The following is a 27,163-nucleotide window of genomic DNA, read 5'->3' on the forward strand; positions in this document are numbered from 1 at the left end:
ACCCTCTGTGCCCTCACCATGGTAGAAATGCCCTCTGTTAATTAAAAAAACAAACAAACACAGTACCTACTCACCTTGTCCCTTTCCTGAAGCTCACATCTCTCTCCCCTGGAGACACAGATCGCTCTGCAGCACGGTGTGGGCGGAGCTTATATAGATTTTAATGCTTCAGGCTCCACCCACACAGGCCAGCAGCACGATCTGTGCCTACAGGCTGAATGGTGGAGCAGAGAGAAGACCATTCAGTGCGGGAGAGACAGAGCGCAGGGAGCTGAGTGACAGGACCACAGCTCCCTGCGCTCCAGCAGTGAATGCTTCCATCTATATTGATGGAAGCACTCATTGCTTCTAGGCTCTCGCACAACCTGAGAGCCGGCATCGGGGGCGGACCGCCCCTGCCCCTCCTCCTGTGCACGCCACTGACTAATACTACTACATCTGGAGGGGTAATCTGTAGGCAAGCAGCCTGTACTTGTCCCTCAGTGAGCAGCAGATGGGAGAACATGGGAAGTTCACCCAGAACATTGTGCTAGATCATCATGAGTACTGTGTACAGAATTTTTTGAGTTTGGGAGAACATTATAGCAAGTAGACCCTTCTGGACCCTGCCCCCTGGGAAAATCTGCCAATTAGAGATGTGACATCATGGTTAGGAACAGTGATAGCCAGTTCACAGTGTTCGCCAGCGAACACATGCGATCTGCCATCTTAACTGACAAGTCCGGGAGCAGGCAGTTCCGAGAACAGCCTCTGGGGTCCGTTCTCGGAACGGCCTGCTCCCAGAGACCGCATTTCATTTCAGACCGGCTCGCGCGCACACAGGCACAGGTAAGGACTTACCTGTGCCTCGCCAAACTTGTCAGTTAAGATGGCAGATCGCCATCTCTAGGAACAATGTTATTACTTGAGCATAAAGACACAACTGCTCATCCTGAAAATTCACCTGGAATGGTGGGGAGTTGGGAAAACTTCACACTGATGGTGAAAATATTTGGGATTCTCTGCAAAGCCAGATATAAAGAAATGAGAACAGCATGCATGGCAGAAGCTACAAAGTAATTTCAATTCAAATCATTGTCCAGTGCTGGATTAGAGGTATTCTCAACTTCCACATGAAAGACACTGGATATGCCCTATATGTACAACATGTTAAAAAAATAAAGTGATTCCTCAAGATACAATGGCCTCAGGATTAGGGATGAACGAACCCGAACTGTATAGTTCGGGTTCGTACCGAATTTTGGGGTGTTCGTGACACGGACCCGAACCCGAACATTTTCGTAAAAGTCCGGGTTCGGGGTTCGGCGCTTTCTTGGCGCTTTTTGAAAGGCTGCAAAGCAGCCAATCAACAAGCGTCATATTACTTGCCCCAAGAGGCCATTACTATTGGCATGGCTGTGATTGGCCAGTGCATCATGTGACCCAGCCTCTATTTAAGCTGGAGTCACGTAGCGCCGCACATCACTCTGCTCTGATCAGTGTAGGGATAGGATGCAGCTGCTGCTGTTAGGGCGAGATTAGGCAGGGATTTAGGGCCGCTTCACACGAGCGGATGCCGTGCGTGGCATCCGCTCCGTGAAAGAGTGCCAAGACCCGCTGCAGACTACAGAGGCACGGAGCAGTAACATGACTGTTAATGCTCCGTGCCTCTCTGTGATCTCTTTACTTCGAAATCACAGTGACAACTGTGATTTCGAAGTAAAGAGATAACAGAGAGGCACGGAGCATTAACAGTCATGTTACTGCTCCGTGCCTCTGCAGTCTGCAGCGGGTCTTGGCACTCTTTCACGGAGCGGATGCCACGCACGGCATCCGCTCGTGTGAAGCGGCCCTTACTCTTCCAAAACACTTAATGAAGTGATCAATCTACAGCTTTGAATCATTCAACCTCTGCTATTTAAATGCTCACTGTTTTTAGGCTGCCCAGAGCGTTTTTCTGTCACTTTTTTCTGAGGTGATCGGCGACCATTTTGTGTCTTGTGGTGCGCCAGCACAAGCTGCCACCAAGTACATTTAACCAATAGTGTTTTTTTTTTTTTTTGCTATATCCTATATCAGTGGCTTGGCTGTGCTTACTATTTTATTGAGGGGTGAAATACAATTGCCAAAATAGCAGTACCCTAAATCTGGTGTTTCAGCTGTGGCTAGCCAATTGTAATACCGTCTGCTGTCTGGCAAAGGATATATTTTTTTCTGGGTTGAAATACAATTCCCAAATTAGCAATTCCCTAAATCAGTGGTTTCCCGCTGTAGCAGGCCGAGTTTAAAACTATCCATAAAAGGGTATATTACATTGAAGGTGCTGATAGGGGCATTCTCAATAACTTCACACGCTACCGTGCATTTCCAAGTCTAATTCTGTCTGAAAAAGGGATACCTGTCATCCAGGGCCGAAATACTAGGCCTACAATTTATATTCAGCTAAATCTGTGGTTATTGCTGTGGCTGGTCAAGTTATTTGGTGTCCGCCAAAGCACAGTTTTTTTTCTGGGTTGAAATACAATTCCCAACTTAGCAATTCCCTAAATCTGTGGTTTCTGCTGTATCAGGCCAAATTTAAAACTATCCATAAAAGGGTATATTACATTGAAGGTGCTGATAGGGACCTCCTCAATAACTTCACACGCTACCGCGCATCTCCAAGTCTAATTCTGTCCGTAAACGTATACCTGTCATCCAGGGCCTAAATACTAGGCCTACAATTTATATTCAGCTAAATCTGTCGTTACTGCCTGTATTAGTGTAATACGGTACCTAAATAGATAGCCAGATAGTGTTAGGTGCCTGTAAAAAAGGCCTGAATTTGAATTCAATACATTGGGCCAAATAATTTTTTTCTTATTGTGGTGAACGGTAACAATAAGGAAAACATCTAGTAAGGGACGCGGCCTGGACATGGTCGTGGTGGTGTTAGTGGACCCTCTGGTTCTGGGAGAGGACATGGCCGTTCTGCCACAGCCACACGTCCTAGTGTACCAACTACCTCAGGTCCCAGTAGACGCCAGAATTTACAGCGATATTTGGTGGGGCATTAGTCAATTGGGTGGCCGACAGTGGATCCAGCATGTTCACATTATCTCCCACCCAGTCTTCTGCAGAAAGTTCACAGATGGCGCCTGAAAACCAAGCCCATCAGTCTGTCACCTCACCCCCATGCATATCAGGGAAACTGTCTGAGCCTCAAGTTATGCAGCAGTCTCTTATGCTGTTTGAAGACTCTGCTGGCAGGGTTTCCCAAGGGCATCCACCTAGCCCTTCCCCAGCGGTGGAAGACATAGACTGACGCACAACCACTTATGTTTCCTGATGATGAGGACATGGGAATACCACCTCAGCACGTCTCGGATGATGAAACACAGGTGCCAACTGCTGTGTCTTTCTGCAGTGTGCAGACTGAACAGGAGGTCAGGGAGAAAGACTGTGTGGAAGACGATGCAGGGGACAATCAGGTCCTAGACCCCACATGGAATGAAGGTCGTACCACTGACTTTCAGAGTTCGGAGGAAGAGGCAGTGGTGAGACCGAGCCAACAGCGTAGCAAAAGAGGGAGCAGTGGGCAAAAGCAGAACACCCGCCGCCAAGAGACTCCGCTTGCTACTGACCGCCGCCATCTGGGACCGAGCACCCCAAAGGCAGCTTCAAGGAGTTCCCTGGCGTGGCAGTTCTTCAAACAATGTGCTGATGACAAGACCCGAGTGGTTTGCACGCTGTGCCATCAGAGCCTGAAGCGAGGCATTAACGTTCTGAACCTTAGCACAACCTGCATGACCAGGCACCTGCATGCAAAGCATAAACTGCAGTGGAGTAAACACCTTAAAAACAAGGAACTCACTCAGACTCCCCCTGCTACCTCTTCTGCTGCTGCCGCCTCGGCCTCTTCCTCCGCCTCTGGAGGAACGTTGGCACCTGCCGCCCAGCAAACAGAGGATGTACCACCAACACCACCACCTCTGTCACCAAGCATCTCAACCATGTCACACGGCAGCGTTCAGCTCTCCCTCTCATAAACATTTAAGAGATAGCGTAAATTCCCACCTAGCCACCCTCGATTGCTGGCCCTGAATGCCAGCATTTCTAAACTACTTGACTATGAAATGCTGTCATTTAGGCTGGTGGACACAGACAGCTTCAAACAGCTCATGTCGCTTGCTATCCCACAGTATGTTGTTCCCAGCCGCCACTACTTCTCCAAGAGAGCCGTGCCTTCCCTGCACAACCAAGTATCCGATAAAATCAAGTGTGCACTGCGCAACGCCATCTGTGGCAAGGTCCACATAACCACAGATACGTGGACCAGTAAGCACGGCCAGGGACGCTATATCTCCTTAACTGCACATTGGGTAAATGTAGTGGCGGCTGGGCCCCAGGCGGAGAGCTGTTTGGCGCACGTCCTTCCGCCGCCAAGGATCGCAGGGCAACATTCTTTGCCTCCTGTTGCCTCCTCCTCCTACTCGGCTTCCTCCTCCTCTTCTTCCACCTGCTCATCCAGTCAGCCACACACCTTCACCACCAACTTCGGCACAGCCCGAGGTAAACGTCAGCAGGCCATTCTGAAACTCATATGTTTGGGGGACAGGTCCCAAACCGCACAGGAGTTGTGGCGGAGTATTAAACAACAGACCGACGAGTGGTTGCTGCCGGTTAGCCTCAAGCCCGGCCTGGTGGTGTGCGATAATGGGCGAAATCTCGTTGCAGCTCTGGGACTAGCCGGTTTGACGCATATCCCTTGCCTGGCGCATGTGCTGAATTTGGTGGTGCAGAAGTTCATTCACAACTACCCCGACATGTCAAAGCTGCTGCATAAAGTGCGGGCCGTCTGTGCACGCTTCCGGTGTTCACATCCTGCCACTGCTCGCCTGTCTGCACTACAACGTAACTTCGGCCTTCCCGCTCACCGCCTCATATGCGACGTGCCCACCAGGTGGAACTCCACCTTGCACATGCTGGACAGACTGTGCGAGCAGCAGCAGGCCATAGTGGAGTTTCAGCTGCAGCACGCACGGGTCAGTCGCACTACGGAACAGCACCACTTTACCACCAATGACTGGGCCTCCATGCGAGACCTGTGTACCCTGTTGCGCTGTTTCGAGTACTCCACCAACATGGCCAGTGGCGATGACGCCGTTATCAGCGTTACAATACCACTTCTATGTCTCCTTGAGAAAACACTTAGGGCGATGATGGAAGAGGTGGTGGCCCAGGAGGAGGAGGAGGAGGAGGAAGAGGGTCATTTTTAGCACTTTCAGGCCAGTCTCTTAGAAGTGACTCAGAGGGAGGTTTTTTGCAACAGCAGAGGCCAGGTACAAATGTGGCCAGCCAGGGCCCACTACTGGAGGACAAGGATGAGGAGGAGGTGGAGGAGGATGAGGATGAAGCATGGTCACAGCGGGGTGGCACCCAACGCAGCTCGGGCCCATCACTGGTGCGTGGCTGGGGGGAAACGCAGGACGATGACGATACGCCTCCCACAGAGGACAGCTTGTCCTTACCTCTGGGCAGCCTGGCACACATGAGCGACTACATGCTGCAGTGCCTGCGCAACGACAGCAGAGTTGCCCACATTTTAACATGTGCGGACTACTGGGTTGCCACCCTGCTGGATCCCCGGTACAAAGACAATGTGCCCACCTTACTTCCTGCACTGGAGCGTGATAGGAAGATGCGCGAGTACAAGCGCACGTTGGTAGACGCGCTACTGAGAGCATTCCCAAATGTCACAGGGGAACAAGTGGAAGGCAGAGGAGGAGCAAGAGGTCGCCAACGCAGCTGTGTCACGGCCAGCTCCTCTAAGGGCAGGGTTAGCATGGCAGAGATGTGGAAAAGTTTTGTCACTACGCCACAGCTAACTGCACCACCACCTGATACGGAACGTGTTAGCAGGAGTCAACATTTCACTAACATGGTGGAACAGTACGTGTGCACACCCCTCCATGTACTGACTGATGGTTCGGCCCCATTCAACTTCTGGGTCTCCAAATTGTCCACGTGGCCAGAGCTAGCCTTTTATGCCTTGGAGGTGCTGGCCTGCCCGGCGGCCAGCGTTTTGTCTGAACGTGTATTCAGCACGGCAGGGGGCGTCATTACAGACAAACGCAGCCGCCTGTCTACAGCCAATGTGGACAAGCTGAGGTTCATAAAAATGAATCAAGCATGGATCCCACAGGACCTGTCCATCCCTTGTGCAGATTAGACATTTATAACTACCTCCCCTTAACCATATATTATTGTACTCCAGGGCACGTCCTCATTCAATCCTTTTTTTTTTTCATTTTACCATTCTATTGCAGGGCAACCCAAAGTTGAATGAACCTCTCCTCTGTCTGGGTGCCGGGGCCTAAAAATATCTGACAGTGGCCTGTTCCAGTGTTGGGTGACATGAAGCATGATTCTCTGCTATGACATGAAGCCTGATTCTCTGCTATGGGACCTCTCTCCTCTGTCTGGGTGCCGGGGCCTAAATATCTGACAATGGCCTGTTCCAGTGGTGGGTGACGTGAAGCCTGATTCTCTGCTATGACATGAAGCCTGATTCTCTGCTATGACTTGAAGCCTGATTCTCTGCTATGACTTGAAGCCTGATTCTCTGCTATGGGACCTCTCTCCTCTGTCTGGGTGCCGGGGCCTAAATATCTGACAATGGCCTGTTCCAGTGGTGGGTGACGTGAAGCCTGATTCTCTGCCATGAGATCTCTCTCCAATTGATATTGGTTAATTTTAATTTATTTTATTTTTATTTTAATTCATTTCCCTATCCACATTTGTTTGCAGGGGATTTACCTATATTTTGCTGCCTTTTGCAGCCCTCTAGCCCTTTCCTGGGCTATTTTACAGCCTTTTTAGTTCCGAAAAGTTTGGGTCCCCATTGACTTCAATGGGGTTCGGGTCGAAGTTCGGGTCGAGTTCGGATCCCGAACATTTCCGGGAAGTTCGGCCGAACTTCTCGAACCCAAACATCCAGGTGTTCGCTCAACTCTACTCAGGATACAATATTTTCAACATGCTGTAAAAATGGTCTTTTCTGACCCATCCTACCGTAAGTTAAAACCAGACTCTAGTATAACAGTTGTATTAGTTACTATTTAGCAGCTATTCCTGACTGTTATATGGAAGGACTTGTTTATCTGTCTTAGTTATCTGCTTATTTTTCTTAAATCTTGATTTTTCTCTCATCTTGGATGACATTTTGGGCATTTGGAACCGATTACTCAAGTTACAATGGTTTCAACATACAATGTTCGTCCTGGAACCAATTAATATTGTAACTTGAGGGACCACTGTAGTTAGAAAATACTTTACCTGAGACCCTGGAAGGATTTTATTCTGAGTGTTCAATGCTTCCCAGAACACTGATGCCAAATTAAAGATGTCGGATGCTTGTGAGTACATCCCGTTAGTTTTCACTTCATTTGCTGACCTGTTACATTCAAGAATGTGACAACTTTACTTTATAAACATTCTGAAGTATGATGACATGCACTGGTCTAATACAAATTGCAAATTTGCTGTCTGCATAAAATCAGTATAATACAGTACAGTTATATAGTATCAGTACTTTGCATATGTAATGCTTACAAAACAAAGAAATACCCATAGTTTCTGCTAGCCAAGGAAACCTATAACAATGAAAATGTGAAGTAATCTGCAGGCAGCATGTTATAGAGCAGGAGGAGCTGAGCAGATTAAGGGTCCATTCACACATCAGTATTTTGTAATCCGCATTTGTTCAGCAAATTTGCGGAACAGAATGCAGACCTATTCATTTCAATGGCCCTGCAAAAATTGCGGATATCTGTCCGCATCCGTTTTTCATTCCATTATGAGCTTGTCCTACTATTGTCTGCAAAATGCGGTCCGTGGTCCCATTGAAGTCAATGGGTCCGCAAAAATGCGGATGACATGCAAAATGCATTAATATGTGATCAGCATGTCATCTGCAATTGCGGATCTGTTTCCAGGAAATAGGGTACTAAAAAAAAAAATATTTCTAACATATATTCCTCCTTCCATTTTTTTGCGGAAAAACAGAACAGATGCAGAAGTACAATTGGTAAAAATTGAAGGTTTTTGCATAAATATGGATTTGCAAAAACGGGATGAAAATCTGGAAAATAAAAATACTGACGTGTAAATGGAACTTAATATATATTTTTATAGGAAAAGATTCAGTAAAACTTGTGATTTATTCCTTTAAATTCCTGCTCATACTGGGCTTTGTATTCAAGGAGGCGGTCCTATCAGTGATTGACAGCTATCTCTGTATACACAGTCATAGAGGGAAGGCTGTCAATCATTGATAGGACCAACTCCTTGACTTCAAAGCCTAGAATGATCATGGATATAAATAAGTATTTTACAAGTTATACTGAATCATTTCCCTTAAAACTATATATCAATCTGCTCAGTTCCTCCTTCTCTATAACATAATGCCTTCAGGTCAAACGCACGTTCAATGTGACAGGTTCCCTTTAATTTGTCAGCTGTTCGGCAACCAAACTCATATATTGGGATATTCCGCAATGTTCTATGTTTTGTATTACGCAACATGTTACAGGCAGTGGGTGTGGACCCACTGTAGCAAATAACAAGTTTGACTTTGGACTACCTGTAAGGATGATAACCTGGTAGTCCCCTGGTTTTCACCCCCTAACTCCTGTATAGGGATCTGGTCTTCGATGCAGGGGAGCCACTAAGACACTACCTCTTGAGATAGTCCTGGTATAGTTGGTAGCTGAACCACAGGGGTCAGAGACACCAGTAAGAAAGACCAAGTGGTTCAGGCAGTCCAAGGTCAGGTCAGGCAGCAATTTGTCTGAACAAGGAAGAGGCTAAGTTTAGAGCAGATAATAGAAAGCCAGTTGTCAGGCAGAAGTTTGGTACAAGGACAGTTAGAAGGAGTAATGCACCTTTGCTGGTGAACTAGAAACTAGGAACCTAATGCTCAAGCACTGTCCCACAGAGGAAGGTGTCTAAAATACCTGGAAACCTGTAGCCATAGGCTGGGGAAGAATTTAGATGTGCACGCACTGGCATTTTAAATGGCTGAGAGAAAACACGTGTGCATTCTAAGAGACAGGCTAGGAGGCCTAGTAGCGCAGGCGTAAGCCTGCAGAAGATGCCAATGATTGGGATTTCCACCCAGGAAGAGAGGGAGCACAGAAGCAGTAGCAATCATCACACATGTTCTGATACTCTAGGGATTATATGAACAGATTCCCTATAGCAATTCACAGCTGCATGAGCAAAAGGAAGAAATTTTCCTTGTACCCCCAAAATTTAAAAATACTTCAGAACTTTTAGACAGTGGAAAAAAAAACATGTTTACCAAAAGATACTTTACCAGAGTACGGCATCAGGAGGCATCATTTTTAAAACATAAGATTGATTCTTTTCCAGAAGAACTGCTCTTCCAAAATGTCCAAGCTTTAAAGTTCCCTTTATGAATGAGCACATAGTTAATAAAAATAATCATATCCAAAGGTTATGCTACTTTACAATTAAAATGCCATTTTGTGTTTCAAAAATGGCAACAGGAAGTGCAGCCATATTGATTGTCACTTTTGAATTAGCTCCTCAAAAACTGTTGTCACACTGTCGTGCCTATTTACCACCTTCAATACACAAGAACTGTCAACTCGCCAAACCCACAGACCATTCCCCATGGGTGCAAAGAGGCTTAAGATAGCTTCCATTCACAATAGCAGAGAGATCACCAGCACTCTATTTAAAATGGGTTTCCGACTGTTTTATACTGATGACCTATCCTATCTAATGACTGGCTCAGGGGTGATGTGGCCACAAGCAGCATATCACTGCTGAAGCCAGTCATTGACTGCAGCAGTGCCCGTGACCATGTCCATGGATCACCGTATTTAAACAGTGCCCTGACTGGAAGATGGAGAGAGTGGAGGCGGCAAGGAGTGTTGTGCTTTTTCATAGGTATATAACATTTATATCTAAATATCTTAATTATAGTGGATTTGATTGTATATAAGAGGCCATATTGTGATATATTCACCATTGTGTATGTATTTTAAAGTCAGCTGAGAGAGGTTCATGGAAAGGACAGCTTATGTTCATAAGGTTTCTTCTCAATACATGTACCAGTCTGAGAAGAGTCATTCTTGTCTACTATAGATTTATGACTTAGATAATCAATGAATCTGGTACTATTTACCCCTACAGTTGATGTATATTTGTGATGCAGAAAATCTATAGTGTCTGTATACATATATAATGAACCTTATTTATTGTTGTATAAGATAATCAATAGAACATATGTATTGTTTTATATTGTTAAATATTATGAAGGACGTCAATGCATCTATTATCTTATATATTTCTCACTAGGAACGCATACACTCCTAAAACATGATGAGAAGAATGTTAATCATAGACTTTGTTAATCAGTCCCCATTCGGGGAAGGCGGTGTTATTTTAACTAACAATAAATCACCTGTTGAAGTGACAGAGGAGACACACATGTCTGTGATAGTACAAGGTCCAATATATTCTTATCAGTACCATAAATTTGATGGTTTGGGAGGTGTCTAAACTGGTACCCTAATGTCTATGCTTTAATTAGTACATGTGTCAAAGTTAATCCCTGTAGCTCGGATTTAGGATTCCATATGTTATGTGTATGGAATGCAAGATGAAGTCAGACCTGGACATTTAACCCTTACTGGTAATGATGCTAATAGCTTATTCAATAGTGCCACCTAGGTATAAATAAGTAACATTACACCAACAGCAGAAATGCATTCTGGGCAGTGACATCACAGTCATTATCATATGTACACCGACAATGATTGGGAAACTCCAAGTTGGGAAGATGGGTCTAACTGAATAGTTTTTGATAATAAACCACAGACAAGAAAGAAAGAAAGAAAAGAAAGGAGAGACCCCAGGAGAAAAATCCTGATGATCAGAACGGATGATATGCAGAGTCTAAGGGAACTTTAGAACTGACTTCCCTTAGACTCTGCAAATCATCTGCATTCTCTGGTAACGTATAACTTTATTATTTGTAGTATTGATTGAATTAATTGGCCTGATATTTAGTAACTCCCTGCTTTAGTACGGATATATAATGTTAAAAGTGCTACATCAATATTATCACTATTCAGTAAAGATGCATATTACTGAATAAAAGATCTAATATTGATATTGGAGAAACTCTCTGATTGGAATATTCGCATTCCATAGTCAATATCAGGCCTGATAATTTATAAGTTGTGTCGCAATACTACCCGATATCCGAGATTGGTCATAGTTTGAGCAGAGCAAGGGTTTGTATCTACCCTAATCACTATTGTATTTACTGTTGTGTCGCAATAATACCCGATATCCGAGATTGGTCATAGTTTGAGCAGAGCAAGGGTTCGTATCTACCCTAATCACTATTGAATTTACTGTGTCAACTGATAGTATATCTAATAATTGTGGTTGAGACGGTTATATTACATTTTATGTTTGAGAGGTAATAAGGAACGCTGGAATTTATGTTAGAGCCATCTAGTGGCGAATTTAGGGCACTACATATTACTGCGTGTTATTGCATATTATTGAATTTTATATTGATTAAGCTTTGTTTGTATTCTAAGTTATTGTATAATAAATCATTTATATTTTTGCATAGACGCTTGTACCTTGTTTTACTGATTGCACAATATAATTAGATTAACGGTGCACTCTTTTTGAGGTGTTTTATATGTCCACCTCTGGGATCAATTCCCTTAGAATTTTTTCCTTTGATCCTTTCTTTTATATAAAACATTTGCTTTATATCCCTGACAGGAGGACCAGAGCTGCATAGAGCAGGTAAGTATGAATCTTCTGGTTCATGGGTCATGCTGCAGGAACTTGTTAAAATATAATTTTTACCGTAAAACTCTTTCAAGGGGCTTTCCCATAGGTTAATTATTGGCTCAAAACAATATTTGTTCCTGATCGATGGCCGATTTAGAGGAACCTCCAAGCAGTCAACAATTGAGCAAATGCCCGTTTGTTGGTTGATCTGATCTGTTATGCCAGCATAAGAATTATCTTCTGTTGGCAGCATATCGACCGGTGAGATGCCAACAATAATAAGCATTTGCTTTATATCCCTGACAGGAGGACCAGAGCTGCATGGAGTAGGTAAGTATGAATCTTCTGGTTCATGGGTCATGCTGCAGGATCTTGTTAAAATTAGTGTTGATCACGAATATTCGAATTTTGAATTTTTATTGCGAATATAGGTACTTCGAAAATTCGCAAATATTTCGACTATAGTTATATATATTCGTAAATTCGAAGATTCCATTTTTTTTTTCGATTTTTGTCAATTTTTTATTTATTTTTTAATCAGTACACATGATCCCTTCCTGCTTCTAGCTTGTGGGCAATATACTTGACTTTAGGAGTAGTAGTGTTTGCGAATTTTGCTGTATATTAGTTTTTTCGAATATTCGCTATATTGCTATATATTCTTGCTTTAGAATATTACGAATATTCGAAAAAACTAAGTTATAGCAATATAGCCTATCAGTGATTGACAGCTATCTCTGTATACACAGTCATAGAGGGAAGGCTGTCAATCATTGATAGGACCAACTCCTTGACTTCAAAGCCTAGAATGATCATGGATATAAATAAGTATTTTACAAGTTATACTGAATCATTTCCCTTAAAACTATATATCAATCTGCTCAGTTCCTCCTTCTCTATAACATAATGCCTTCAGGTCAAACGCACGTTCAATGTGACAGGTTCCCTTTAATTTGTCAGCTGTTCGGCAACCAAACTCATATATTGGGATATTCCGCAATGTTCTATGTTTTGTATTACGCAACATGTTACGGGCAGTGGGTGTGGACCCACTGTAGCAAATAACAAGTTTGACTTTGGACTACCTGTAAGGATGATAACCTGGTAGTCCCCTGGTTTTCACCCCCTAACTCCTGTATAGGGATCTGGTCTTCGATGCAGGGGAGCCACTAAGACACTACCTCTTGAGATAGTCCTGGTATAGTTGGTAGCTGACCCACAGGGGTCAGAGACACCAGTAAGAAAGACCAAGTGGTTCAGGCAGTCCAAGGACAGGTCAGGCAGCAATTGGTCTGAACAAGGAAGAGGCTAAGTTTAGAGCAGATAATAGAAAGCCAGTTGTCAGGCAGAAGTTTGGTACAAGGACAGTTAGAAGGAGTAACTGTACCTTGTTTTACTGATTGCACAATATAATTAGATTAACGGTGCACTCCTTTTTGAGGTGTTTTATAGCGAATATTCAAAAAAAAACGGATATAGAGCAATGTAACTAATATAGTGCTATAATCTTTTTTTTTATAGTTGTAATTTTTTTCCAATCTGAATCTGAAAAAAATTACAACTATTAGAGAAAGAAGATTATAGCACTATATTAGCTAAATTGCTCTATGTTCATTTTTTTCAAATATTCGCTATATTGCTATATATTCTTGTTTTAGAATATTACAAATATTTAAAAAAACGAAGTTATAGCAATATAGCGAATATTCGAAAAAACGAATATAGAGGAATTTAGCTAATATAGTGCTATAATCTTCTTTGTCTAATAGTTGTAAGTTGAAAAATTTGCAATAAAAATCGAATCCGAAAATTCGCATATTACACAATCATTACCTTGCCGATTTTTCGAGCAAAAAAAATCGTGAATTTTCGAATATTCGACGAATATTCTAAAAATATTTGCGAAATATAGCGAATTCGAATATGACCCCTGCCGCTCATCACTAGTTAAAATATAATTTTTACCATAAAACTCTTTTAAGGGGCTTTCCCATGGGCCAATTATTGGCTCAAAACAATATTTGTTCCTGATCGATGGCCGATTTAGAGGAACCTCCAAGCAGTCAACAATTGAGCAAATGCCCGTTTGTTGGTTGATCTGATCTGTTATGCCAGCATAAGAATTATCTTCTGTTGGCAGCATATCGACCGGTGAGATGCCAACAATAATGTAAAGAACAGCCACATAACCTATCCAGTTATTTGCCCATGTAAATTTCCCAAGATTTGCTATATTGTTGATTGATGCTTATTACCCCTAGTTTTAGCTTGAAAACTTTACCAAATAGATTGAATTCTACTACTACTGTATGCCAATATTAACTAGTTTATGGACTACAATATGAACCTGAATCGAATTTCAAAGGAATCATGTAACAGCTTTGTGCAATGGCAATATTTCATTAATATAGCATTATTTACTACAAATATGCAGAACACATAACAGCCTAGATATTTTGCAGCAAGAAATACATACCTTTATGTCATCAATATAGATATAACTGCAGCGTAAATCACAATGCAGTATATTTTGGGAATGTAAATACTGCAATGCATTGACAATCTGTTCAAAGTATGACAAGAGCTTGTCCAGTTTAATATTGCCATCATTTCTCTTTAAGATACAGAAATGGGACTCAAAAGGAACTGAAACCTACAAGATAAAAGTAACACAAACACATCAACTTAAATAAAGTCTCAAGTCTGTTATGGTACATAGGGACATAGCTGAGATGGAACTGGTGCTGGGTGCCAGGAGGCGCAACAAACCACGCTGCTTTGCCACGGTATCTGGGTGCAGGGCTAAGTGAATCTTTGTCCAAGATAAGGAAAATTCTAGCTACAATTCTGGAAGAGTAGTGAAACACATTGTTGTTGTTTTTTATGTGAAGGGTATGTTTTAAAGTTCTATGTGCATAATATACTCATTGACAAAAAATAAAGCACCAAGAAGGAATAGGATGAAACTTTTTATGTGTGCATGGACCATGATATACTCTAAGTAAGCGATTACAAATTTAGAGTGAAAAGTTAAGTTTATTGGAGAAAACTGTACAAAAGGGTTAATGAACACTGAGAGACTTTTGAGACTTTGAATTAGAAGCTGGCAATTTTCCATAGCTACCATACGGTTTAAAGAAGAACATGTTTTGGAGGCAAAAAACAGACTTGTTTACCACCAAAACCAGACAGACTGACCTTTTCAATATATGGTTTAGTTATGTTATGTCTGAAAAAACTGCTGTGCATTGCCATTGTGTATTATTGAAGTTTTAATGTAAGTCTATGACAAACGGGAGTTGTAACTTTGTATCTGTTTGTGATGAGTTTTTTCACTCCACCATTCCCACTAGAGGGGTCTCGTTTAACCAGAAATTGTATATAAGGAGAGCAGTCAGAGCCCCTAGTGTTCTGCAGTTAGGGACCAGTTCTTGGAAGAGAAAACTGCCAACCTGCATGATTGAGCAGAAGAAGATGCTGAGATAGGGACACTGAGCCACAGACCATGGGTTACCAGCCCTGTGACCAAGGAGCCACCCAGACTACTGAGTTACAGACCATGGGCAGAGAGAAAGAGAGAGAAAGAGAGAGAAAGAGAGAGAAAGAGAGAGAAAGAGAGAGATCGGACCTTTCCTCAGCATCAAACCCTTCTTCTGCCATGGAGAGACTGGAGAAGCCAGCCCATGACTCGTCTATGTTGTTTTGCACCCGAAATTCTGCAGTAAAGAAGCACACTGGTTTACTGCAGACCCTAACTCTCTGGACTTATTTCCCATTGGGGTGCACCACACCTTACCATCCCTTCCGGAGAGCAGCAACAAGAGGGACCCAGTTTCTTTGGCCAATTCAAGCCAAAATCCGCATTTAGCTTTGCTTATAGTAAAACATCATTTTTCTCAGCAATGCAAGCACATATGAGCATGGGACTAACAAAGGTTCCTTCAGCTGCCAGGTGCACATGTAACAGGTCAGCCAGTTTCATAGGTACAAATCTGCTGACAGATTCACTTTAAGATGCACTAATGTTTGCCAACAAATAGGTGATGTAAAGTTAGATAAAAGTGTTTAAAGGTGCACCAAATTTATCATGCAACAGGAGCCACTTTGATAAATATGGCACAGCTAAGGGAATAATGTATCAAGTTCACTGTGCCAGAAAAGTGGAGTGACATTGCTTGTTTTGTTGGTAGAGTAGGCATTTGCACCAATTATGATGTATTTGTGCCATTTTTCAGATAGTTTGTGCCATTCTTGGCAGTTTGCATTTACTAAGGGGCGTTCAGATGTGTTGTGGTCGGAGCAACATTTTTATCCAGATGTATCATTGAGACTTTTTGAAAATAGTGCAGGATGCACTCCACTCCCCTGATGAAGTAACAAACTGCTGGAACCTTCATAATAAATATGATAGGCTTTGGACTGCAAAATGTGTAAGTACTTTGTGTGACAAATCTAACAAACGGTGTGTAACATTTTGTAAATTTGTCACAAAAAATGGCTTCAAACCAAGTAGAGACACCAAAAAATGCACATCTTAATTCATTATTCTTTAAAGGAAATCTGTCACATGGATTATCACTATTAAAGTAAAACTATTGCCATGTAGAACATAACACCTCCTTCCCTGATGTAACTTTAATTCGGTGTTTCTTGTTTTCTATCTTGTAAAAATCATCTTTGTATGATATGCAATCTAGGCAGTAAGGTGCCCAGAGGGGCAATATTTTCTTTCAACGGTGGCCAAGAACACCCCCACCCAGTGCCCGGGCCCGCCCTCCAGCAGAGCCGAAGCACGCCTCTCCTAGGCTGAGACTCCATGCCCCCATCAGTGCCCGTTGCAGCTGCCCCCCCTGCTATGTCACTGATGCTAGGTAACGCTGCCCACACTTGCCTTCTTCAGCTTTGCAGAAAAATATTGCGCAAGGGCAGTACATAAAGCTGCCTGCAAGCTTCATTATTATTATTATTATTATTTATTATTTAAGCGCCATTCATTCCATAGCGCTGTACATATGATAAGGGGTGCACATACATAATACAGACAATTGCACTAATCATAAACAAAATGAGTTAAACTGGTACAGAAGGAGAGAGGGCCCTGCCCGTGTGGGCTTACAATCTACATGGTATGGGAGAAGGACACAGTAGGTGCGGGTTAAGTTGGTCATGGCGGTATAGAGGCAGCAGGGTCACTGGTTGTAGGCTTGTCTGAAGAGGTGGGTTTTCAGGTTTCTTTTGAAGGATTCCACTGTAGGTGAGAGTCTGATATGTTGGGGTAGCGAGTTCCAGAGTATGGGGGATGCACGGGAGAAATCCTGGAGTCGATTGTGGGAAGAGGCAATAAGAGGAGAGGAGAGAAGGAGGTCTTGTGAGGATCGGAGAGTGCGTGTGGGGGTGTATCGGGAAATTAGCTCAGAGATGTAGGGAGGGGACAGGTTATGGACGGCCTTGTATGTATTTGTAAGTACTTTGAAGTGAATTCGTTGGGCAATGGGGAGCCAGTGAAGGGATTGGCAAAGGGGAGAGGCAGAGGAATAATAGGGTGAGAGGTGGATTAGTCGGGCAGCAGAGTTGAGGATAGATTGGAGGGGTGCGAGAGTGCTAGATGGAAGGCCACAGAGGAGAATGTTGCAGTAGTCTAGGCGGGAGATAATGAGGGCATGTACAAGTATTTTCGCAGATTCAAAGTTAAGGAAAGCGCGGATGCGGGAGATGTTTTTGAGTTGGAGACGGCAGGTGGTGGAAAGGGCTTGGATGTGCGGTCGGAAGGAAAGGGCAGAATCCAAGATCACTCCAAGGCAGCGGGCTTTGTTGACTGGGGATAATGTGCAGCCATTGATCGTGATAGATAGGTCTGTAGGGGGGGTTGAACAAGATGGGGGAAAGATTATGAATTCTGTCTTATCCATGTTAAGTTTAAGAAAGCGAGAGGCGAAGAAGGATGATATAGAAGATAGACATTGTGGGATTCTAGATAGTAAGGTGGTGATGTCTGGACCAGAGAGGTAGATTTGTGTGTCATCAGCGTAGGAGTGATACTGAAAGCCATAGGACTCTATGAGCTGTCCCAGGCCAAAAGTGTAGATAGAGAAGAGCAGGGGTCCTAGGACAGAGCCTTGCGGGACACCAACAGAGAGGGAATGAGACGAGGAGGTGGTGCAGGAGTGGGAGACGCTGAATGTCCGGTCTGTGAGGTATGATGTGATCCAGGAGAGGGCCAGGTCAGTGATGCCAAGAGATGAGAGAGTTTGCAACAGAAGGGAGTGGTCAACGGTGTCGAAGGCAGAGGACAGGTCAAGGAGAAGGAGGACAGAGTATTGTGTCATCTTTGTATGATATGCAATCTAGGCAGTAAGGTGCCCAGAGGGGCAATATTTTCTTTCAACGGTGGCCAAGAACACCCCCACCCAGTGCCCGGGCCCGCCCTCCAGCAGAGCCGAAGCACGCCTCTCCTAGGCTGAGACTCCATGCCCCCATCAGTGCCCGTTGCAGCTGCCCCCCCTGCTATGTCACTGATGCTAGGTAACGCTGCCCACACTTGCCTTCTTCAGCTTTGCAGAAAAATATTGCGCAAGGGCAGTACATAAAGCTGCCTGCAAGCTTCATTATTATTATTATTATTATTTATTATTTAAGCGCCATTCATTCCATAGCGCTGTACATATGATAAGGGGTGCACATACATAATACAGACAATCATCTTTGTATGATATGCAATCTAGGCAGTAAGGTGCCCAGAGGGGCAATATTTTCTTTCAACGGTGGCCAAGAACACCCCCACCCAGTGCCCGGGCCCGCCCTCCAGCAGAGCCGAAGCACGCCTCTCCTAGGCTGAGACTCCATGCCCCCATCAGTGCCCTTTGCAGCTGCCCCCCCTGCTATGTCACTGATGCTAGGTAACGCTGCCCACACTTGCCTTCTTCAGCTTTGCAGAAAAATATTGCGCAAGGGCAGTACATAAAGCTGCCTGCAAGCTTCATGTGCTACTAAGGGCATCAGCCTCAAATGTGTCACTGGGCATGCCCCTGCATGAGATTTCTCTGCGAAGCTGAAGGCAAATGTGGCCGGCAGCAACTAAATATTACAGAGGATTAGCAAATCGGCCTCTTTATGTCAGATCCAAGGTCACCATGCTGCAAATATGAAATAGTCACTTACCAGTTTTGTGGTATAAGAATCAGTTGTAATTTCTTCAACTGCTAAAATATTTATGTGGCTCAGAGTCTTTATTGCTTTCCTTGCTTTTTGGCTCATTCGTACTGATACCAGCTCGGAAAGTCGATTTTTCTGCAAAATACCATTTGTTGTTAGAGTACTGTATGTTACACCGAGAGATTATATAGTAAAAAAAAGGTATCCTAGTTTTCTAGTTCATATAATTGCATTCGAGCTGGGTGATTCTTTAACAATTGATTCCAATATATCAATAACAGATCAGTGAAGGATTTCCACTGATATATATGTAGCTAGTGCTATAATAATTGTCACTAGTGTTGAGCGCGAATATTCGATTTTTTTAAGTTATAATAATCTAATTGCGATTTCAACTTAACACTGCTATATTCCATATTCGTTAATTCTAGCCCAATATGGAATATAGCAGTGCTAAAGCTGAAATCACAATTCGATTAATTCAAGTTATAATAATCGAATTGCGATTTCAACTTGGACCTGGTTTACTATGGTTGGATTGGTAGAATTAGCGAATATGACGAATGTATTAGTCATATTCCACAAAACGAATATGGCGACTGTATTCGTTGTATTCCACAAAACGAAGATAACGAAGTATTCTGCATCTTCGTTTTAGCTACCTATTCATCAACTTCGCTAATTCTAGCAATCATATAGGAAAGTTTACTATAGAGACAGCCAAGTTTAATTCGCTATGCGATTATATTACTTTGCTTTTTTTTTATAAATAGAATAATTATAATAATTATCAGGTATTATAATTATTCTATTTATTTTTAAAAAAAGCAAAGTAATATAATCACATAGCGAATTAAACTTAGCTGTCTCTATAGTAAACTTTCCTATATGATTGCTAGAATTTGCGAAGTTAATGAATAGGTAGCTAAAACGAAGATGCAGAATACTTTGTTATCTTCGTTTTGTGGAATATGACGAATACATTCGCCATATTCGTTTTGTGGAATATGACGAATACATTCGTCATATTCGCTAATTCTACCAATCCAACCATAGTAAACCAGGTCCAAGTTGAAATCGTAATTCGATTATTATAACTTGAATTGATCGAATTTCGATTTAAGCTTAGCACTGCTATATTCCATATTAGGCTAGAATTAACGAATATGGAATATAGCAGTGCTAAGTTGAAATCGAAATTCGATTATTATAACTTGAATTAATCGCATTGCTATTTCAATAGGAGAGTAGCCTTTAAGTTAAAAATCGCAATACGCGATTATTTAAATCGCATATTAATCGCGATAACTAGAATAATGGCGATTATTCAATTTTGACGAATATAAAACGAATATTCTATCGAATATTCGCGAATTTAGTCGAAATCGAATATGGCACCTGCCGCTCATCACTAATTGTCACCCTCTGACACCAGAATACACTCATTATACAGGTAAATAAGGAAAACGATCATTCAGCGGACAGCTATCTCTCCCGAATTACCCATACATGTTGGGGTAAAGGCTCATGCACACGACAGTATATATTTTGCGGTCCGCAAAAAACAGATCCAGAAAAAATATGGATGACGTCCGTGTGCATTCCGTATTTTGCGAAACGGAACAGCTGACCCCTGATAGAACAGTCCTATACTTGTCTGTAATGTGGACAATAATAGGATATGTTCTATTTTTTTGGCGGAATGGAAATACGGACATATGGAAACAGAATGCACACGGAGTAACTTCAGTTTTTTTTTGTGGACCCATTGAAATCAATAGTTTGGTCAAAAAAAAACGGAACAGACATTTAAAGAATATACGTTCGTGTGCATAAGGCTGAGTTCACACTTCAGTTATTTGGTCAGTTATTTCCAAAAACCAAGAGCCAAAACCCATAGTAAAACCAACTCAGAGATAAGGTATAATGGAAAGATCTGCACCTGATCTCTAAGTCGGCTTCACTCCTGGTTTTGGCCACAATAACTGATGGAAATAACTGACCAAATAACTGAAGTGTGAACTCAGCCTAAGGGCTCATGCACACGACCATGTGCCAGCCGGGCCCGTACTGCGGACAGCAAATTGCGGTCCACAAGGCACCAACCATAGGGCCGCCACATGCGGATTCAGGACCCATTCACTTGAATGGGGTCTGTAATCCGCATCCGACCCCACCGCAAAAAAATTGTGCATGCACTACTTTTTTGAGGTGCTGATGCATAGACTTCTGTGGGGTACCGTGCCCCCGTTCCGCACCACACCTTCCGGATTGCAGACCTGTTCAAGTGAATGGGTATGCATCCGTAATGTGGTGCACAAACAGCCGGGGCCCGGATATTGCGGACCAACTGTCTGTGAGCCACAGTACGGGCCCGGACGGCAGACAGTCGTGTGCATAAGTGATAAGCCAAAAGTGTATTTGTATTCAGTGGGGAGAGATGAGAAAGTCACTGCCAGATCATTCTGGTGGCTTATCTCCTTGCTTTGCAGGTTCAGCCAACAATACACTAATGTGTATGAGGGTCTTTACTCCCAGCTTCAGCTTAAGGCCTAGTTCACACGAACGTTTTTTTTGCGGGTGTACGGGCCGTTTTTTTGTGTTCCGTATACGGTCCGTATACGGAACCATTCATTTCAATGGTTCCGCAAAAAAAACGGAATGTGTTCCGTATGCCTTCCGTTTCCGTTTTTCCGTTCCGTTGAAAGATAGAGCTTGTCCTATATTTGGCCGTAAATCACGGGTCGTGGCTCCATTCAAGTCAATGGATCCGCAAAAAAAACGGAACACATACGGAAATGCATCCGTATGTCTTCCGTTTCCGTTAACCATCTATTGAAAATGTTATGGCCAGCCCAATTTTTCCTATGTAATTACTGTAAACTGTACATGGCATACGGAAAAACGGAACGGAACAACGGAACGGAAACGGAAACACAACGGAACTCAAAAACGGAACAACGGATCCGTGAAAAACGGACCGCAAAAAACTATAAAAGCCATACGTTCGTGTGAACTAGGCCTAACCCTTAAAGAGGACCTTACACCACTCCTCACATTCCTGTTTTAATAGCTCCATGCATTCCCCATGTGTTATTACATGGGGAATGCATGGAGCTATTAAAACAGGTTTCTGGAGCATCTATTCTGGAGCATCTATTCTTATGGCTCTATGTTGTGTCATTCTTTTATTATTTGCACTATAAGTTATGAATGTGATGCTAGCAGTCTCCAGTAAGGGTATAGAGGGGTGGTAACCAGTTGGGGGTGTGTACCTGCACAGTCTGACTCCATCCAATCAGTGCTGCCATTTTCAGACTGTTCAGGTACACCCCCCAATTGGTTACCTCCCCTTTTTACCCTTACTGAAGGCTAATAGCAGTTCAGTCATAACTTCTAGTAGACATAACAGAGGATTGGCACAACATACAGACATAAGAATAGATGCTGCAGAATTGTTAGTTCGTGGGGAACACATGTAGCTATTAAAATAGGCATGTCAGGAGAGGTGAAAGGTCCTCTTTAACGTTTGCTCACCCAGACTCTCTGAAAGTCTGCCCTCACCCACTGTTTCCACCTACCTATTTGGCCCTCATCATACAGTCTGGCTAATACATTTATTGTATAGTACTGTTTTGAGAAATACTTGGAAATTTCAGTTCCCCCATTTATTGACATGAAGCTGCTCCTTCCTTTCTCTAAAATGTTCTGCAGCAGTTTGGGGAGCATTATTAGGTTGTCTAACAGATGATGAAGGTTCTTTTTCTGCTATGGAACTCCATTACTATAACCAATTGATTGATCTTCAATGTCACATAGTCTCCTTACCCGTCTGCAGAAATCCCTATATATTTGTCTGGTTGACTTTTCTGCCTTCTCTTCAATAAAATCACCTGGAAGGGTAACACAATTCCATAAATAAAATAGTCCTAAACATTCTCTAACATAATACACATATATATATATATATATATATATATATATATATATATAATGTAGAAAATCCGCAGCACTCCTTGAAGTATAGAAAAAATGTGTAGTTTTATTCACACATGTCAAATAAGACAACGTTTCGGTTCTCTCACAGAACCTTTTTCAAGTCAAGTGAACATAAAGTGCATAAGTGCTAGTATAAATACATCATCACATTGTAATCAATTAGTGATCAACCAATACAAAATCAGTGCACTCCCATATTTAGGGCATGTTACAATTCATTCCTTCTCTCTCTGTGCCCAGATAGAGACTAATCACAGTGCTTCTCTATTCATGATTCACATTTACTACATACAAGTGCCAAAATTAAAGTGCAAAGTGCAATATAAACCCTATTTCCTAAATTACCTTGCTGTGGTTATATATGAAGGAACAGGAGGAGATGGCGTCTGGACTTGTGTGGAGGCACGCCACCGCTCGCGTCTCTCCCTCCTCAGTGCGCATGTGTCAATTCCATCCCCACTGACAACGCAGTACATAACCTCTCTGCGTCATCCGAAGGCGGAGATCTAACGTCATGACGTCAGATCCACTCCGTCAGCCACCACCACGCACGCATGCGTGCCAGTAAGCCGCGGCAGTGATCCACGCCAAGTCATAGATCTCTTCCGCCATTTTACTCTAGGGCAATCGTTTGGGCATTGTCTTCCGCCTTTAACTCCTTCTGTTCCTTCTTACCTCTTACCAACCAGCAAAGGTAAAGGCTTGAACCATATTTTCAAACAGAGCATAGAATATTCTATCATGAATTCGTCATGTAACATACATTGGGTCCACCCCATACATTATAATGAATACACACAGAAGTTAGATCAGTGAAAGGGCATTATCCAACCATCCCTCCTGTCACCCTAAACTCGACATTTAACCCTTTGGGTTTCAGAGTATCTAACCGAAAAATCCATCTAAGCTCAGTTTTCTTTAAGATGGTTAAACGGTCCCCTCCTCTGTCCAATGGTTTTACATGATCCAAAAGCATGAATCTCAACTCACTCTCTTTATGATTGTTTTCTGCAAAATGTTTCGATACGGGCAAATCTCGTCTTTTATTCCTGATAGATTGTCTGTGGTTATTCAACCTAGTTTTTACATCGCATGTGGTTTCGCCCACGTATAGCATCTTGCATGGACACCATAAAACATATATCACCCATGCTGAATCACATGTGAGATAATGCCTTATCTTGAAGATTTCTCCCGTGTCTGGATGCGCAAACGCTGATCCTTTTTGCATCAGTTTGCAATTAACGCATCCCAGACACGGGAAAGATCCCAAGCGCTTCGTCTTCAAAAAAGTCTGTCTCAACTGACCCTTTTCGGGCAATCTGGAACGCACCACTTTGTCCCTAATATTGCCCGCTCTTTTATATGCCATCATAGGCTGTTGTTTAAAAGCCTCTATGTTGGGATGTCCACTGCTGAGCAGCCCCCAATGGCGTCTCACTATTTTTTCAATATTAGGGCTCAATTCATTATAAGTTGACACAAATGGTAATCTGTCATTGGCCTGTCTTGGTTTCAACATCAATAATTCCCTTCTAGGGATATCCCTTGCTCTATCAGCATGTTTCTTCACTAACCCACTAGGGTACCCCCTAGTTATGAAGGATTGTTGCATCTTAGACAATGCTGAAGTCATATTTTCGTCCTTATCAACTATTCTCCGCACTCTCAACATTTGACTATATGGCAAAGAATTCACCATTCTCCTAGGGTGTCCACTCGTATAGTGTAACAATGTATTCTTATCGGTGGGTTTAACATTCAAATCCATGTGTAGTTGTTCATCCTCAATATACACCTGCGTATCCAGAAATTGGACCCGGTCAGCCGATGCCGTTAACGTAAATTGGATCTCCCGATCAAGGGAGTTCAAAAATGCGTGAAAGTCCATCAGCTGATCCATGGTACCGGTCCAGATGAGGAAAATGTCATCTATGTATCTCCACCACGTCAAAACCCGATTGAAGTGGGGAGATACATAGACGAGACGCTCCTCAAATGACCGTACAAATATATTTGCGTAAGTGGGCGCGGCATTGGACCCCATTGCCGCGCCCCTTACCTGCAAATAGAACTGCCCCTGGAACTCAAAATAATTGTTCCTTAGGGACAACTCCAATAGTGTCAGTACAAACTGCTGAACTGCAGCGGGATGTTCTGACCCTTGCAACATCTCCGCTACGGCCCTCAAGCCCTTTTCGTGATTGATCGAGGTGTATAATGACACAATGTCAAAAGATGCTACAATCGCCCCTGGCGGGATCAGTATCCCACTAATTTTGGTGATGAAATCCCCAGTATCCCTAATGTATGATCTTGCACCCAACGCATATTCCCTCAACATTTTGTCCAGAAAGACATTAATGTTTGAGAGAATCGAATTCCTGCCAGAAATTATTGGCCGACCTGGGGGGTCAATCAGCCTTTTATGTATTTTGGGTAATACATATATAGTCGGCGTAACCGGAGATTTCACCACCAAAAACTCTTTAAGTTGTTTATCTATGACACCATTCTGTTCCGCAATGATCAATTGTGTATCAATTTTTCTAGCAATATCAAACCTAGGGGTCCCGGGCCAAAGGCTCATAGACACCTGGTTCTCCTAACTGCCTATTTATTTCTCCCATATACTGGGAGGTGTCCATAACCACGATCCCACCACCCTTGTCCGCAGGCTTGATGGTGAGATCGTGGTTCCTGGCCAATCCCTCCAGAGCGGACATTTCTTGTGTCGTAATGTTAGGTTTAACAAATTCATCTATTTTGGTTTGTTGTCTCAACAGGGCGACATCTCTCTTCACAGCCTCGATAAAGCACTCTAGAGCATGCGAGTTTACAATAGGAAAAAAATCACTTTTAAGATGTAACCCAAATTGTTTCAATGTTAACCCAATATCCGATACATTCACATCATTGGTATGCATGGCTGCAGAGGAACCAGAGTCGAACCACACCCTCAGTTTAAGGTTCCTGAAGAGGCGGTTCAAGTCCAGTTCCAACTGAAACCAATCAGGCTTAGCCTGTGGACAGAAGGACAATCCCTTATTTAAAACCTTCAATTCATGCTCATTCAATATATGGGACGAAATATTGACAACCACATTAGACTCTATTTCTTTTTTGTCACATTCGTCTGTCTGGAACTGTTGGTCCTCATGGATCTTTGTATTCTGGTTTTTACCAGCTCTTCTGTGCCTACGTCCCTCCCCTTCTGGTAGGGCGTCTCTCGTGGCACCAGTTGTTCCTAAAAAAGTCCCAGATTGACTAGAAGTTCACATCCTCATTTGGATCTTTATTTCTGACCCACTTGTTTGTTTCCTTATTCCGTTTTGATGTTTTTTTGGGCATCTGACTTCTTTCCAGTATGCCATGGTTGTTCCCAGATATAGATATGTCCAGATTCATAATCACTCTGATCTCTATGCCACTTTGACCTTTTAATTTCCTCCAGATCCTTCCGCATTTTATCAAGGAAGGTTTGTTGTTTCAATAAGAAGGCATCCACCTCATTTGTAGATAAAGTTGATTTCAGCTGTTGTTCAGTGTCCTGCAATTTGCTCCTTAAAGCCATCGTTTCTTTCTGCGAAAATTCAATATTAAGCAACATAATATCCATCGCATATTTATTTGAAATTGCTTCAAAGCGTGCTCTGAATTCACCCTCCTGTGAAAACATGTTTGGCTTCAAACGAGATCGCATCCCCCTTGGTATGCGTTTATTTTTGTAGTATTGTGCTAGCGTTAGCGAGTGTAGCTCAATGGACAGCAGCTTTTTAGTGACGTTTTCATAGTCCCTTTTAATGTTAATTGCCGAGGGTACATTCAGGAAGGCAGCATCCCCTTCCACATTTCCCATAATCCTCTGTACATCCACAATACTGTACGAAAAGACATGTGTATCACTGTCATTTGGTTGTAAGATCATACCTTCCATATTGGTAAGGTCGGGTGCAGAGCCCTCAATCGCCAATGGATCCATAAAAGAAGTTTCAGGCAGCACTCCTGTCGTTTTACTCAGCCGTAGCTGTGTGGTGCCAGCGGTGGTCCCTCGATTCGAGACGTAAAACAATGTAGAAAATCCGCAGCACTCCTTGAAGTATAGAAAAAATGTGTAGTTTTATTCACACATGTCAAATAAGACAACGTTTCGGTTCTCTCACAGAACCTTTTTCAAGTCAAGTGAACATAAAGTGCTGCGGAT

At 42.9% G+C, this 27,163-nt stretch overlaps 1 protein-coding gene across 1 annotated transcript in view; it reads right to left on the minus strand.

Moving 5' to 3' along the window:
* LOC122941307 overlaps positions 1-27,163 on the minus strand; it is a 162,240-nt gene that overhangs the window by 32,604 nt on the left and 102,473 nt on the right. Inside the window, exons 16-20 of the mRNA XM_044298430.1 lie at positions 22,789-22,853; positions 18,967-19,095; positions 14,285-14,461; positions 9,338-9,432; positions 7,297-7,414 (exon numbers count right to left, since the gene is read on the minus strand). Coding sequence (XP_044154365.1) covers positions 7,297-7,414; positions 9,338-9,432; positions 14,285-14,461; positions 18,967-19,095; positions 22,789-22,853 — 584 coding nt within the window. The remainder of the gene's footprint in view (positions 1-7,296; positions 7,415-9,337; positions 9,433-14,284; positions 14,462-18,966; positions 19,096-22,788; positions 22,854-27,163) is intronic.

Source organism: Bufo gargarizans, chromosome 6, assembly GCF_014858855.1.
Source record: "Bufo gargarizans isolate SCDJY-AF-19 chromosome 6, ASM1485885v1, whole genome shotgun sequence".
In the NCBI taxonomy this organism is placed as follows: domain Eukaryota; kingdom Metazoa; phylum Chordata; class Amphibia; order Anura; family Bufonidae; genus Bufo; species Bufo gargarizans.